General features: G+C 36.5%; 2 protein-coding genes and 1 long non-coding RNA gene across 3 annotated transcripts; 1 reads left to right on the forward strand and 2 right to left on the reverse strand.

The window, feature by feature from the left end:
- The first annotated feature begins 1037 nt into the window (after nt 1–1037).
- Nucleotides 1038–4121, forward strand: LOC105966352 (putative late blight resistance protein homolog R1A-10). Its single transcript, XM_012990910.2, has one exon. The coding sequence runs from the start codon at nt 1263–1265 to the stop codon at nt 3873–3875; it is 2613 nt and encodes an 870-aa protein (XP_012846364.2). The 5' UTR covers nt 1038–1262; the 3' UTR covers nt 3876–4121.
- Nucleotides 4122–4187: 66 nt separating this feature from the next.
- On the reverse strand, nt 4188–6254 carry LOC148770671 (uncharacterized). Its single transcript, XR_016031094.1, has 4 exons — nt 6231–6254; nt 5723–6125; nt 5123–5199; nt 4188–4892 (listed from the first exon to the last, which is right to left on the reverse strand). It is a non-coding gene; the product is annotated as an uncharacterized LOC148770671 (long non-coding RNA).
- An 8160-nt stretch (nt 6255–14414) lies between these two features.
- Nucleotides 14415–15691, reverse strand: LOC105967784 (uncharacterized). The gene is made up of 3 exons (XM_088817985.1): nt 15616–15691; nt 15323–15450; nt 14415–15254 (listed from the first exon to the last, which is right to left on the reverse strand). Exons 1-3 carry the CDS (start codon nt 15689–15691, stop codon nt 14415–14417), a joined length of 1044 nt encoding a protein of 347 aa, XP_088674111.1.
- Nucleotides 15692–16737: the final 1046 nt, after the last annotated feature.

Raw genomic sequence — 16737 nt, forward strand, 5'->3', positions numbered from 1 at the left:
CTCCAGTGAATTTGTTTTTTATTTTAAATCAAGGTGATTTAGTACAAATTGTATTTATTTTTTACACTTTTAGATGATTACTTTTCAGTAATGTGTATCACTGATTGCATTTGAACAATGAAAAATGTGCATGCTACTCGCAAAGAGAGTTATAGGCGATGTCTATGCATGTGGTGTAAAACACTACTTTGATAATAAAGTTTCTGTTAAGAATCCGGGCGTATTGGACGAGATAGTTGTACCATTTTGGATCAGATAATGCATACTATTTTTTATATCACAATTTTCGTATTTTATATTTTCTTTTGTCATTTTTTATATCGTCTTCAAATCAAATGGAATTGCAATTGTTTTTAATTTTTTTATATTATATCGTAATATGTATCAACTACTCAAAGTTTTCATTCGATTATTTTATCAACTACTCAAAGTTTTCATTCGTATTTTATCATTTCTTATATTACCCTCATGTTGCATTAACATCCTCTTTTCATTTATGAAGGTGCTTGATTTACCTCATCGAAGTGTTTTAGTCATTAAAAAAGTGTACTTAAAATTGATCCCCGTGCATTGCACGGGTGAGTTACCAGTTATTGTAATAGAGTAATATTAATATGTTGACCGATCAACAAATGTAAACATAATAAAAAGTCAAAAGAATTAATATTGATGTGGTTGACACTAATATTACTGTAACAACAGTAATACCTCATAAATACAGTAGAACCTCGATAAGCCTTGCACTTGAAATATTTTTATATGGGTGGCTGTGGAATTCGAACTCAGGACCTTTGATTTAGCATGGCTCTGATACCATGTTGAATGACCATCTCAACTAAAAGCTTAAGCTGTTTATAAAATGTATCATTTAATATTAATATCACCCATAAAACTAGACTGCAAAATAAAAGCATCATCGCTTGATTTGTTATATATAAAGACCGATCAATCCCATCAAACGGCTTAATCATCTCTAGAAATGGTCTGTATATAAACCGCGTATCCACGAAAAGGAGTTGACTCAGTTCCTTGAATAGCAAATATTATATAACAAAGAATAATGCAATATTATTACAACCTATACGCAAGACAAGTTAAGTAATGGTCAACTTGGATTAATAACTATTATTTCATATAGTTGACTATTTTCTCACATCTTTTCAGAGCAAAAAATAACTTCACAAACAAATATGCCTATGAACAAGACTTGTTCCAAACTGACAATATTTGTGTGAGATCTCAGAAAGAGAGCATTCAAAGAGATGGCTTTTGGTGCTGTTGGTTGTCTTCAGCTGACAATTGAGCGCCTTTTAAATTCTTCTCATATTTCCATTGTTCAAAATTCATCCCCGCAAATCATTAACCTTCTGTACGAAAACATTCTTTCCTTACGAGAAGCTCTCAGAGAATTCGATGCAAGGAGGAGCACCATTAACATGAAGACGGTGAAGAGTTTGGAGGCGGAAATGATAGATGTTGTATACCGATTTGAAAATGTGCTTGAACCCCATCTCTCGAATCAGTTGCATTCACAATCTGAAGAAGAAGAAAACGAGACCGATCATCCTCCTTTACTGTCATTCTCAGTAGACGTGGAGGAAATAAAGCAAGATGTCGATTCATTTATCGAAACGGTGAACAAAATGAAGAGTGCCTACATTCACGAGATATGCAACCCTTCACCCGAAGAAGATGACGTTGTCCCGTCAAGAATTGATTTTGATGGAAATGATCACTCCCACATGGTCGGATTATCGGATCTATTTATGAAAATCAAAGATCGGCTTAATTCCTCACAACCTGAAGCGATGATTGTGTCTCTCTTTGGGATGGCAGGCATTGGTAAGACTATTATTGCCAAGAAACTCTTTCAAGATCCATTCATTGTGAGTCATTACAGCAAACGTGTGTTTCTCACCATAGGCCCAAAGTATCGATTATATGATATCCTGGTAGATATTATAAGGCAATTGAATCCTGGCATTGATCTAATAATGCCTACGGAAACAGAATCATCATTAGCAATATTCAAAAGTATTGTGTTCAAAAGTTTACAAAATTCGAGATACTTGATGGTGTTAGACGATGTATGGGACACGAGGTTGTTTTACAAGTTATATCCAGAGTACAAAAATGGAAGTCGAGAATTGGTGACTACTAGGCTAAGAGAAGTAGCTGAATCTGCTAACCATGCTATCGAAATACCGTTCCTTAATAAGAAAGAGAGTTGGGAGCTTCTCCGTGAAAAGGTGTTTGGTAGAGAATCGTGCTCTTATGGATTCGTGAAAGCTGGAAAAAAGATTGCTGAGAATTGTGAAGGTCTTCCACTTACAATAGTTACAGTTGCCAACATCCTTATTGAAGCTGAGAAGACTTTGGAATACTGGAACAAGGTAGCTGCTGAGAAACAAAATTCAGTTTACAAGGATGCATATGATCAAATGTCAAACGTACTATATCCAAGCTATGACTATTTACCTCAACATTCAAAAGCGTGTTTTCTGTATATGGGAGCTTTCACACAAAATTATGAGGTAACTCCATACCAACTGATCAACCTGTGGAGTGCTGAAGGATTTCTTAACTCCAAGCCAGTGCCTTACTTAGAGTCAGGCATGACTTCCCCATATAATACTTATTTCCATGAGCTTTCTTTCAAAAATGTTATCATGTTCAACCCAGTCAAACACACATTTTACCTTCATTCATCCTTTTGGTACCTGTGTAACAAAGAAGCTGTCAAGACCAAGTTGTTCTATGCCTTAAATTGTCTTGCCGATGCTTTACCGGAAGAAGGTCTAAACTACCATCGTCGTTTGTGCATACGAAATAATGTTCTGCTTGCCATCGAAGATGTGCGCAACTCGATTGCATCTGCTTCAGCGGTACGTTCTCTCCTCTTAACTGGTGATTTTCATCAATATCCAGTACCATTGTGTTTGGAACAATTAAGGTTGCTCAGGGTATTGCACGCTTATAGAGTCAGATTGTATGAGTTCCCGATGGAAGTGGTGAAACTAGTTCAGCTAAGATACCTCGACCTCACTTATGATGGACACCTCCCTACTTTCATATCCAAACTCTGGAATCTTCAATGCTTGATAATTTATCAATATCAGACCATCATGAATTCATCGTATTTGCCTATTGAGATATGGAATATGAAAGATTTGAATTATCTTCACACCTGCGGAAGAGACCTACCACATCCTCCTAATTGTGAAGGGTCTCTCCTACCAAAGCTCTTAGTATTAGGTGGTGTCGGTCCTCAAAGTTATACCAAAGATGTGTTTGAAAGAATTCCTAATCTGAAGAAATTAGAGATACAAATTGCACTGGCTCCTGATGGTACTGAGCCCCTGAGCTGCTTGGATCACATTTCCCATCTCTCTCAACTTGTAGATCTAAGATGTGTCATTCTGAATCCTGTACTAAAGACGGGGGTTGTTACCCCACTTGCTCCTCTTTTGTGCTTCCCATCAAGTCTTACAACATTAACTTTGAGCGGCTTAGGATATCCGTGGGAAGAAATGAGCAAGATTTCTTCATTGCCAAATCTTACATATCTCAAATTGCAATGGTATGCCTTTCGAGGCCCAAAGTGGGAGGTTCGTGACAACGAATTTCAAAAGCTTGAAGATCTTCATATTGAAGACACTGATCTGGTGCACTGGAAGTTTGTGACAACGAATTTCTGCCTCCCTGTGATTACGACTCTTAGCTTCGAGCATTGCTACAAGTTAAAAGAGATCCCTCTTACATTTCCAAGGTCTCTTATATGCATTAAAGTACTTAACTGCAACCCTACGGCTTTGAATTGTGGAAGAACGTTAAAGAAGGAGTGGGACGACAAATATGGTGATGGTACATCATGATGTTTGTTGTTCAGTGTAATGATGGGAACACCAAACCACGACTCAACCATAATATTGATTCTTCAAAAGGTTAGTCGTTCAGTGTTTACTTTTATCAAAATATGTATATATTAGCCAACACGCATTCAGGTAAATTCTCACTTTCTTGTCATGTTTTTTTGATGTTGATCTAATATATTTTAGTTAATAGACATTTTTTTTTAATCGATTGAGTTTTTTTTGTTAGTCAATTTTAATTTTTTTAGTTAGTTGATTGAGTTTTTCTATTAGTCGACTGAGGTTTTTTAGTTAGTGGACTAACATTTCCTGTGATGGGTTTCAGAGATGCACCCTCAAAATTGAACTTTTTTCTCTGCCAGAAAGAGGTATAAATTTACATTCTTATAATAACGAAAGTATCGGAACATATATAAGCACCAGTAATCAGGGACGACGAACCCTTTCCAAGAAACTTACAATGCGATACAGGCCATATAGCTAACTATTTAATCGCGGATGATTCATAGCAGAACGAAACAATAAGTTATATTTTCAATAAAAAAAAAAACAATTTGCAAGTTTCAATGATTTTGAGCAAGCATTCGGTTGAGTTTCCCGATCTAATCATTACCTGAAGTTAGCTGGAACAATATCTGCTGTAAAGTACTCCTCTCTGACAGTCTTCGCGGAGCAAAATCTCACCTCACAAAACACATCGCACATTAAAAAGTATGTCAAAATCGAGAATGGTATAAGCATATGCACTCTCAAGCCCTTTACACGATATATATATCCGACTTCAAAGTTCAAACTAAACTAAGAAATGAAAAATTGGTGTTGATTAATAATATATCAAGGCATCAATCCTACGAAATGTGGGAAACTGGTGAAAATGTTGGGCAATCGTAATCGTTGTCTGAAAATCAATGCTTACGAGTGAGGCATATGATTTCACCAACGGCTTAATAATCTCCCACACTGGTCTGTATATAAACGGCGCATCCACGAAAAGGACTTGACTCAATATAATGCGTCAAACTGCACATGGAAAACGTTAACTTTAGAAGGAAAAAGAAAAAGAATTTTTTTTTTTCGAGTAAAATTACAAGTTGCGTATAGCGTTGGTTAAATTGTTCATGGAAACAAAACAACTGCATATATTTATCATTTCCCATAAGCCTCTCTGGTCCACTAAGAAACAGTTACCACAAACTATAAGAACTTAATATCGGCATTTTGCGTGTATGAAATCCTCGAAGATCAATTACCGAAAGTATTTCCTGCTTTCCAGTGGCTTCTCAATGATAAACACACAGAACTTCTCGTCTTCATATTGTTCTAACTCCTGTGTTTATAATTTATCAATGAGCAAATTTTGTGTTCCAAACAAAGCTTACAGCCAATGCAAAAAAAAATAAAAAGAAAGAAGTAGCCATAATTTTCATCAAAATAGTCGATGATTGATCAGCTTGTTCGACTAATATTTTGATTAACTATAATGAATTTCATGATGTTATGCTGACTGATAAATAGATACTATAAGGAATTTCGTGATGGCCATCAAACTATAAGCTTTTAATCGATTCTTCTGACAATTCAGTCCGTTCAGACCAAAAAAATTATAAAAAAATTAAGAAACTAAAATTTTACGAGTACATAAAACATATTTTCTATGAAGACCTAAATATCATCATCTAATTTTTATTTCTTCCTGGTGTTATTTTTCAAATGGTAAGATTATTAATGGTAATAATTAAGGAACAGAACTTGATTTTTTTTTTTCTCCTTCTCCACCCCATAAAAAGAAAAATCAAGCAACAGAAAGATTCGAGTTGCAGAGTGATAAGAGGTCGTAAAGTTATAATTACAATGGCTTTACTCAAGTTCGAGACGGCATCTTTGACAGAATATTTTCGATCCTTCAGATACCAAAGGATCATCTCTTCCGTATTTGCGCAATGGGAGCCTACTATGTTATTTGCCGAGCTTCTCTTTGACTTCTGCTACTAACTCCAACAAGATAACATCTGATCATCTACACTATCTCGTTAAATCAATTAATCAATTCAACCAATTATCTCATCCAAGAAAGACTATTAGCAAAGCAACTATCTCTTCTCCATTCTTGCCGGGTTTTTTTTGATTGAATTGATATGATATATTGTCCTGAAAAGTTGGGCTGGAGGAGGCCGGAGTGTCAGCCACTGCGGCATTTCGTGGAACAGTTTGCAGTCTTGCTTTCAAGGGTTGAATTTAACTCTTCTGCCTGAACTGTGACAAGTCACCACCCAAATACCAGTTTATCAAGATTTACTTGTGTCAGTTGTGTTGTGTGTGTGTCTGTGTGTTTGTGAGAGAGAGAGAGAGTGTGGGTACCGTTGGATAAATGGCTTAGGCAAATATTTTTTAATTCATTCAAACTTATTTGCAAATAAGGAAAACCTTTTTATATATACCACAATTGTTTTCAATTCAACTCCAATTTTATGATTTACACCCCAATTTAGTTCAATTTCACCAATTAATCAATTTTCACTTAATTTCAATTTTGACCCCAAGTTTGATCCGCCACCACCAGAGACTGCCGGTCCGCCGGCATTGACTTTTTTTTTCTTTTTTTCTGAAAACTTTTTTTTTTTTCTGAAAGTTTTTTTGGTAGGTCAACCACCGTTGACCGCTAGGTCTCTGGTGTTCACTTTTTTTTTTTTTTTTTATAAAAAAATATTTTAATTAATATTACTGTCTTGGCTACTAAATTACTGTCTCCAACAGTAATTTAACTGTAGGACACAATAATTTAACTCTCAGTTGACTTTTTTTTTTCTTACAAAAGTATTTTAATTAATATTACTGTCTTGACTGCTAAGTTACTGTCTCCACCAGTTATATAGGTAGGTTATTGCTTGCAATTCAATAATGCAAGTTTTGCTGAGTGTTTTTCTTCAGTTTGCTGTTTGCATTTGGCGAATTCATAGGTAACTTTTTTGTTTGTAATTCAATATTACAAATTATGGATTTTGTTTTTTCAGTTTGCTGTTTGCATTTGGCGAAATCATAGGTACTTTGTTGTTTGCAATTCAATAATATAAAATCTAATTTTCAGTTTGCTATTTGCAGTTCGCGGAGTCATAGACGTCGCAGTTCCAGGATCATAGGCGGTGGTGGGGCTGCGGTAGCATTTTTAGAGTATGGTGGTTAATGGGGACGGACTGTAAATTCGTTGGCAATATGTCTACGCTGGTTCAAATCCAGCTCGGCCCAATAATTAGCCAATCTATCATGAGATGGTATAACCCCCCTTGTTCTTCAGAAATACCCCATACGAAGATAAAAAAGAATCAAATTTTCTGCGAGATCCCTTATTGCCCTGAGATTGCAGTTCAATTGGTCAGAGCACCGCCCTGTCAAGACGGAAGCTGCGGGTTCGAGCCCCGCCAGTCCCGACGGATCCAATATCCAATAAATACATCAATTCATTTTTTCCTTTTCTATGAACTAGTCTAGTAGGGGTGTCGGGGGCATAAAATAAATTGTATATTATTATTATGAATTAATTTATTTGTTTTAGTTAATATTTGAAAGAGATGTTTAAGAATTTGTTTTGACAGACAGATTTTTTGGGATTTGATTTGATTTAATTAAGGGTATTTTTTTCATAATAAATATTATTAATTTATTAAAATATTAAATTTTGACTTGAATTTACACACATAAATTATAATATAGAGGGACCTATAGCAAATTGCCCCTTAATTATAAGGGTCTATTAGATATAACCCCCTTAGTCTTACAAATAATAGGGGTAGACCCAAACTTAAATTTGCCATTTTGATAAAAATCCATATTTTTCTAAATTACATCAGTACCCTCAATCAAATCCCACAAATCCCGTTACTTTACCTTTTGAAATAATATCAAATCCCTCCCTATTTTCCCGTTAAAACACTATCCCCACAAAACCCACTACCAAAATCTGCAAACCTCCCAAAACCAGAAATTTATACGGCGTGGATCGAAGATTTTATGCACTCCGACCAAGCCGCCATAGGTACGTCGTCGCCGCTCGCTGAATCGCTATCACCAATAGGTATGTTGATATGTTTTGGCTAAATCGACTATCACGTTTGTATAATTGCAGATCTTTTATAATCGCATACCGAATTCGAGCCCTAAATCAGTGATATTGCAACAATTGATGGGCAGGACATCCACAAGAAGAGGTAACCCATTACTATATTTTTCTTTAACTGCAACGTGATAGTCTTTTTGAGTGTTTTTTTGGATACTCTGTATATATTTGCTTATCTAACACACTCAGTAATATGTTGCAGGCGTCGAAGCATAAAAAATGACAGACGACATTATGCTACTAAACGCGGGTAAGAAAGTGATTTCCCCTAATTCTACATATCAGAAAGTTGTATAATCGATTAAAACATCAATAATCGATTCTGTGTTTTAGTTAGCGTGATGATTGACCGTAGTATAATTAATCTCATGGATATATTCATGTTATACATTGTGATTAAATCGAATGTATATGATAGTTGGTTGATGAAGTCCGATAGTATATTAAGGCATTAATAGTCGATTATGTGTTTTAGATAGCATGATGTTTGGCCGTAGTATAATTAATCTCATGGGTTTATTCATGTTGTACATTTGTGAATATACTATTGTCTATGTGATAGTTGGTTGACGAAGTCTGATAGTATATCATAATAGTTTGACAGCTTGCTGTGTTAATTTGTTGTTACAATGAGATAGTATTTTGTGGAAATTCAGACCGAGTTGTTATGAATTGAGATAGTATGTTAATATAAAGTTGTGTTGTTATGAATTCATAGATTATGTGTATATGTATGTGTAGTAATATACCATTACTTTAGATGGAATTTTTAGTGTCTTAACTGCACTGCAGTTTTAGTTATGCATGCTTGTGTAGTTATGTGTATGCTGTGAATTTGTATGCCTATGATATGTTTAATTGATGTCATATCAGACATGTACTTACCTATGTAACTTTAATAGTATTCACGTGAGGATTTAAACACGTATTATAATCTGTTTGATCATTTACATAGTCAAATAATCTGTATGTGTATTGTCGTAATGAAGTATGCAACTGTCTGTATCAATATTTGTTGCGTATTTTATGTTGCTCATAATTACACACTTTTACATGATTTACAGCCGAATCAAACATAATGGCACAAAAATAACTAGATCAAGGCAGCTAGCTGGACCCGACAATTCCGATCCAGCCTACACTCAACAGTAGACTTCTTCGCAAATGTCAGTCTGCGAAAAGCGCATTACAAAGGCCTGAAAAGAACGCCATTCTACCGGCTAATCTTACCGTTTGCCAAGCATGAAATATTCATCTCGCAGGTCACATGGACACAAATAGGCACAATCCTCATATTGAAAACATACAACAAAACAGACAGAGTGTTCAAGATTGGAGGAAAAGAATTACATGTCACAGAGGAGGATTGCAATCTGATATTCGGAATCAAATCAGGTGAAAAAAGCATAAATATTCGCAGAAGCACCAAACCAGAATTCGGTCTAACCAATCGTAAATTTAGAGATGAAGAAAAAATACGGTTGGGGATGTTGAAGCCTAAGATGATGGAATACATAGACAGTAGGGATGACGAGGATGTGGAAGATGTGGTTCGTATAATCATACTCCATTACTTACATCTTGTTTTTTTACAACTTCCGGAGACCAAGTCAGCTGGTGGATGGTACTGCTGTGTGATAAAATCTACAAACTCTGTGATTACAATTGGGCAGGGTACATCGTCGAATTCCTGATGAAATATGTGCAGACAATAGAACCATCATTAGTCCGTGGGTGCACAACACTATTGTTGGTATGTCAGCATAATTGTATATACATTAACTCGTAATCAACTCTGCATAATAATATTTTGTTACTGCACATAATTAACATGCATTTGTAAATATGCATGCTCGTATATTCATTTGAAACATAGTGTAAATTGTATCCATATAGTATAATACTATAACCTTAGTAGTATATTTATTTTGTTTTAATAGTATATTTATATTGTCTTAATAGTATATTTATATTGTCTTAATAGTATACTTATATTGTCTTAATAGTATGTTAATATCTAACATGCAGTCGATTTCTAACACCAGTTTGTTTCCTCGGTTCTGGATGTGCGAGAGGATAAATATCATTGAACCAATCGTTGCTGATGCTTTCCCAAGGTTCCAAAAATGGAATTTGAAAACACTGGGGACAGCGCTGGAGCATAAAGCCATCAGAGACATCCATAACGATGAAGTGAACGAGTCAGCACTTACTCAAACAGAAGAAGAAACTGCGTTCTTCAATAAGGGCTCACCTGCTGTGGAAAGAAGTAGTAAAAGGAAAAGAAATTTTAAAAATAAGGAGCACAAGAAAGGCAAAACAGATGACACATGCACCAGTTCTGAAACAGGCGATAATGCTCAAAATATCAATGTCCCAGAAAAATTGATGAAGAAATTACGTGAGAAGTCGTCAGAAAATCGTCATCTTTCCAAGCTTGCACTTCAGTACGAGACCGAATCCCATATACTGAGAGAGAAGAACAAACATCTGGAATACCTCTTGGCCAAATACGCACCAACCATAGAAGTGAGTCATGGGGAATCGGCCCAACCCATAGACCAAACTACATAAGCCAAGTTAGCTGCCGAAACATTACGTTGCGCCGCACTCGAAGAACAACTGACAGTTATGAAACAGTCGTACGAAGACTTAGAAGCAACAACAACACTGTTGAAGCTACATGTAGAGGCCCTAACCGCTGACAACAACAGCCGCAAGAAGTCCAAAACAGGGCTTCCAAACTCGAGTGACGTACCTAATACCAAATTGCACGAATCCGCTGGTAAATCAACCACTTCCAGGATGACAGGCTCGACTTAAAAAACTCCCACAGAAGACAGTATGCCATCTTTCCGATTGCTGTCACAAACGCAGCCTGACCCTAATGAAACAGCAGCAGAGCGCGGTGATCCTTTACCTCTGACATACGTTGACGAGACCGAGATACAACTCGTTGATCTCATTACTGATGTAACATTGCTGAAAGACATCAATAAGGAGAAGAGTCAGACGATACTCCACCAAAGCGAATTAATTAAGCAGCGGAAGCACACAATATCTAGTACAAAAAAGACTAGCAATTGTCCTGTAATTTCAGCTGAACAAATGAATGTATCCTTCGAGATTGATGGTAGGCTCATGGACTCCAACAGCGAAGGCACATACAATGAAGGTCATGAGGGCACAGTGTACAAATCTGCTGACAAATTAATCTTACCGCATGCCAACACAGAACATGCCGAAGGCATCGAAAAAATACTCCCCATATCTGATAGAACACGGTCTAAGCGTCCTGCTGTAACACCAACAACTGTATCCAAGGTTGTAAGGAAGTACAGGAAATTCAAAAACTATCGCAACATGTCAGAGAGTAACAGGTCTCTTCTGGACATCACCGTGGAGGCTGCTGCGAACAAGGAATAGTAAGTTTCAACAAAAATACTTTCGCCATATTTTGTTTAATACAATATAAGTATTTTGCCCCCCACTAAACATTTTATTTACACTCATTTGCCCACAGCACCAAGGTTTGGACAAGCCCAGATGGCAGAAAATTTGTGTGTGTCAAGGATTTGGTGCAGAGCATTACGCACGGTGAAATCTCCTCACTTGTAAGTCTACAATTATTCATTACTCCTGTTTTTTCTGATATTGCACTTATGCAAAACATAGATATACATTAATGGCAATACTTCTACAGACAATTGGCGCATATTGCAAGATCTTAATGATAATACAATTCATGCAAGAGTTCAACAAGACGCAGTATTCTGAGTTGGAGGGAACGAGGTATGTTTTTCCATGTATGCTACTGGTAAGTGTATAATAGTAGGTATTACATTTGCGCACTGATGACCTTATGCAACTAATGTAATCACATTGATGCCGTACATAGTGCTACGAGGAACCCAAAAAGCACCGACAGGTCTTTCCATCCTCCTGCAAACATAGATGCATATCGCTATCTAGTGTTCCCGCTCCATTCTGATAGGAATCCCAACAAAGTAGCAGACCATTTCACCCTCGTTATTTTCGATCGGTTAGAAGAGACCTGGAAGTTCTACAACTCGCTGTTGCCAAGGGAGAATATAACCGACAAGTACTTGGTCGATGCACATGATATGGTAAAACTCTTGACCAACCCACAATCTTCAAATAAAAACATACGTAAATAATAACATTTGCCTTTCTACCATGACAACAGAAAACAGCAATGCAAGCTACTGCAAGTAGATACAACATCGACATCAATTTCGATTTTGACATTGAAGTCGTTAAGGATTGCCCACAACAAAACAATGGCCGCGACTGTGGTGTCCATGTACTCTACTGCATAAAGCAAATATTTCATCAACAACCCATAGACCCATGCAGCGCAAGTGATGACTTGGCTAATATGCGCAGAGAAATCGTAGAGACTTTCTTGGAATGGGATAACAAGGAATATGATGCATAGACCAGTCAACCTTCTGATAATATGCTATCAATAATTTTATGTATGCATAGGCCAGTCAAAACTTATTTTTGAATATTATGTGTAATATGATGTTTTCAGTATTAACTTATTCACAATACTTATTTTTGAATTTTATTAAGTTATAAGCACATAGTACATTACATACATGCCAATAGTATATTATGTTGATGATAATAGTACTCAAATATATGTAGAGTGAATTGTACATCCTATATCACCGAATTGTGTGCACCACTTACAACACTCCAAAAACAAACATGTGTTGAATACATATTACTTCAATCCATGAAATAATCTCCCAAAGATTATCATATGACATTAGTACACATAAAAAATTCATATACTAAATCGAACGTATTATTGAACACCAACTGCTATGATAGTATATTAATGATTTCATTATAGTATATTTAATATGTTAAGATAGTACATTACGGTTCTTGTAGTAGTATGCAGATGTCTTAAAGACAATATATCAATATAATAGTACAAACCCATACATCAAGATAAAATGTTAATAACGTTTAGAACAAAACCAACGTACAGTAATTCCAACATGATGAAATTAGTACTTAAATCACATCATAACACTTTAATTATACTAATTAAATACACTCTAGTACATTACTAATCACGTCATAGTAACTTAAACTGGCAATAGTAATATCATACATTATTCGTAATAGTACACTAAATTTATTACAACGTTTAACACTCAACAAATTTACATTGCCATTACTAAGTAATCACGGCGTTAATCAAGCATATCAATTCTTAAGGGGGTTTGGAAAATAACAACCATCGGAATCAATTGAATTCATTGAGTTTATGTCCTCGTCGCTATCATCTGGTATGTAATCCACTTCTTCATCGGAAAACTGTGCAACGCGTGAATTCACTGCCCCACTTCCACTAGGATCAACGACTCCACCTCGTTCACCCCCAACACCTCCACCAGCGTCACCTGCAACAACACCTTCGTTATCATTACGAACTCGGGGCGACCCGTTATTCTCGACATACAAACAAAACCAACACATGTTGCAGCCTATTAGATCATAAATTATCATCGTGTGCCTCGAACTACGACAATTGTCACTGTTCGCCACACCACCATCAGCCCCGTCAAGAATTGCCCATGCCTTCTCGTACATTGGAATTGCAATATCTCCGTAATCACGCCTCCAGTCTGCTTCTGCGAAAACCCTCTCAGTTTGTTTCCACAACCTTCGGTCCATATTGTGTAAAACTTATTTTATTGAGAAAAGTATGTTATAGATATAAAAGTATCGTTCCATCGATATGCTTATATAGTCGAAAAAAATAATCGTGAAACCCTATAATCAATATGATGCGTCTTCCGGGATTACAAACGCATCGCTACGTACACATGCCTTTTCAACTTATGCGGTTTAAATACAGACGACTCATCAGAACGTACGCCTCTTCAGTTATATCCACAAAAAAACCATACAAATAATCGACTATGTAATATACACTAGATTGCTATCGAGATGTCATTCTACAATTATATACTATTATACTACTGTGTATAACTAATTATACTGTGCATCGTATTTCAGCAATTTTGTGAAATTATAGAACCACGTGTTAATAGACCCTATCTTTGAATGTTAAATTGATTAACGATGAAAATCTTGTAAAAAACTGACCACACGATAGAAAAAAGTCTACAACACAAATTAAATCGAAATATACTACTGCATAGATTTGATTCGACTATTGGTATCATTTTAAATAACTATAAGCATTCTAATAAAATACTAAGCTTGATAATATAAAACAACAACCATTAAAAACTCAATGTTAAACATTCTGTTCGAAAAATCCCATAAAACCAGAAATATTGTACGAAAACAAAAAATAAATTCATTTTAAGCATAAGACATCAACCTTAAAAAAACTACTGGAAAAACATAAATTATAAAATTCACTTCCTACAAGTCTTCTTGTTATGATTTCCTTGAGCTTTGCAACGACTGCAAGTCATTTTCCGGGGGACACACTCACCCTGCGATGGAATCCTTTTCCTCTTTGGGCGACCACGTGTTGGTTTAACTTCACGAGGTCCAATTACAGCAACATGAAGATCTGAGACTTGTCTCACAAAGGGTATAATTGAGCCCGAATAACTCTCCTTAAATGTTGATCTATGGTACCATCTATCAATATAATCATACGCAACAAGCCCACAACGAAGTTCAACAAAGATAACAGCAGGAGCATGTGCGCATGGAAACCCATTGATTTGCCACAGCCTACAAGAGCAGGTCCTTTCTCCAAGATCAACAACAACATTTGGCGACGAAAAAACTTCGAACACATGCATAGACGATCTTTTGCATATCCATGAACGCCCCTTGTCAACAGCCTCATTCAATCTCTTCTCAGTCTTTTCACACAACACAGTCGTCCATCTATTGCCATCACATAGCCTTTTACACATTTGCGTCATTAACAACAACCTTATGCCATCAATCAGACTAGTTATCGGCAAGTGACGTTGCTTCTTTATTTGATGATTCCACGACTCACATCCATTAGAAGTCATCTGTCCGTATCTATGACCCTCGCAATAAACGTTGAACCACTTCTCTTTTGGAAGATCATCTAAGAAATTGCAAACTTTTGTCCCACCAGTAGTCTTCAGCTTGTCAATACATCGATCAAATTCTTCCTTAGTTGTCGCATAAGCACACACCGCAAATTGTTGCAACACCGTCTCACGAAAGCCGGCTGGAACACCCCTGAACCTGTATTTCAAATTGTTCTGCAAATGTTTGTAACAATATGTGTGCAAACAGTCAGGAAAAATGTTCTTAACACCCTCGATGATACCGTGGTTTCGATCCGAAACGAAATTGAGTGTCCTATCATTTCCAATAGCATCCCTAAATGACTCAAAAACCAAGCCCAGTTCGAATCAGTCTCCTCACTTACAATTGCAAATGCAATAGGGAACAGACCTGCACATACGAAATTAAACCAAAATCACTACAACATTTTTTAACTGTTTTATGAATCAACTGTGCAGATTACTACATAACTCAATTGTACTATCATATGACAGTTAATAAACTATGGTATAACTGTTAAGATACTATTAAACACAAATACAGTAAGATCATTACCTTCATCAGCATCTTTACCCACTGCACTAAGCAACACTCCCTTGTATCTACCTTTCAAAAACGTGCCGTCCAGCATAACAACAGGACGACAAAACTTGAATCCATCCAAACACGTTGCAAATGCAAAAAAACACCGTCAGAAAATCTGCTTCTCCACCTCAACATCAAGATGAAAGATACTACCAGGATTTGTCTTCCCCGCTTCATCAAAATAAGATGGAAGGTAGGAATATGAAGAAGTCTCGTCCCCAAAGATCCTTCTTCTTCCCGCATCGGTAGCCCTCCACGCAACCCAATAGCTTATGTCAACACCAAATTTATCATTCACTTGGCTCTGAATTTCTCCTGGGGTTATAGCCGGCATTGCAAGAATATCATTTTCAATCAGGTCAATGATGACAACTGAATTCAATCTTCTCTTACTAGCTGTTCCAAAAAACATTCCACATTGATGATGTTTGTTGTACGACCGAATATAACAGTCATCATTTGATTTATCCACCGATGCATGTATCCTCCACGAACATTGGCTAGCATTTTTCAAACGACACTCCGCTGTAACTCTCGTTGTCTCATTCTTAATATACGAGAATTCAAATCCCATCTCAATAGAGTATTTGATAAGCGATTTCCTGAACTCACGAACACCGCCTTAAAAAACCTGACCTACATCCTTAATCAAATATGCCCAATCCGCACTCAGCAATCTTCTGCCTTTCACCTTATCCGCCACTCCCTCTACATTGCGTTCATTAACAACCACACCTTCATCATACAACATCAATGGGAAGCCACCAACCTCTGCAGATAATACATTCGGTCCAGGCAAATCTACTGGTTTTCCATCAATGTTAACATCAATACAATCCAACGAGAGATCTGATAGCATTTCAAACATCGACATCATGTCCTCATCGTCAGCCAAGATACATTCACCAATGCCTTCCAGCCTATATGTCATGCTTATATCCCATCTATCGAGTTGTGGCCACTTTGAAATAACAAATGCAACCAATGAACCGCGAGAAAACCCATTCGAACACCTCTTTATAGCAACCAACCCATCAAACCTCAACAAAATCCGTACGAAATTTGCTACCGAAAAAACCTAAAATCATGAAA

Source organism: Erythranthe guttata, chromosome 5 (assembly GCF_056151865.1).
Source record: "Erythranthe guttata isolate IM_541 chromosome 5, IM_541, whole genome shotgun sequence".
NCBI classification, from domain to species: Eukaryota; Viridiplantae; Streptophyta; class Magnoliopsida; order Lamiales; family Phrymaceae; genus Erythranthe; species Erythranthe guttata.

Coding starts and splice junctions, on each gene's coding strand:
- LOC105966352 (XM_012990910.2), top strand. CDS start 1,263: ATGGCTTTTGGTGCTGTTGGTTGTCTTCAGCTGACAATTGAGCGCCTT.
- LOC105967784 (XM_088817985.1), bottom strand. CDS start 15,691: ATGCTGGACGGCACGTTTTTGAAAGGTAGATACAAGGGAGTGTTGCTT. Junction 15,451..15,615: donor GGGTAAAGATGCTGATGAAG/GTAATGATCTTA, acceptor TCGTATGTGCAG/GTCTGTTCCCTATTGCATTT. Junction 15,255..15,322: donor CGTTTCGGATCGAAACCACG/GTATCATCGAGG, acceptor AAACATTTGCAG/AACAATTTGAAATACAGGTT.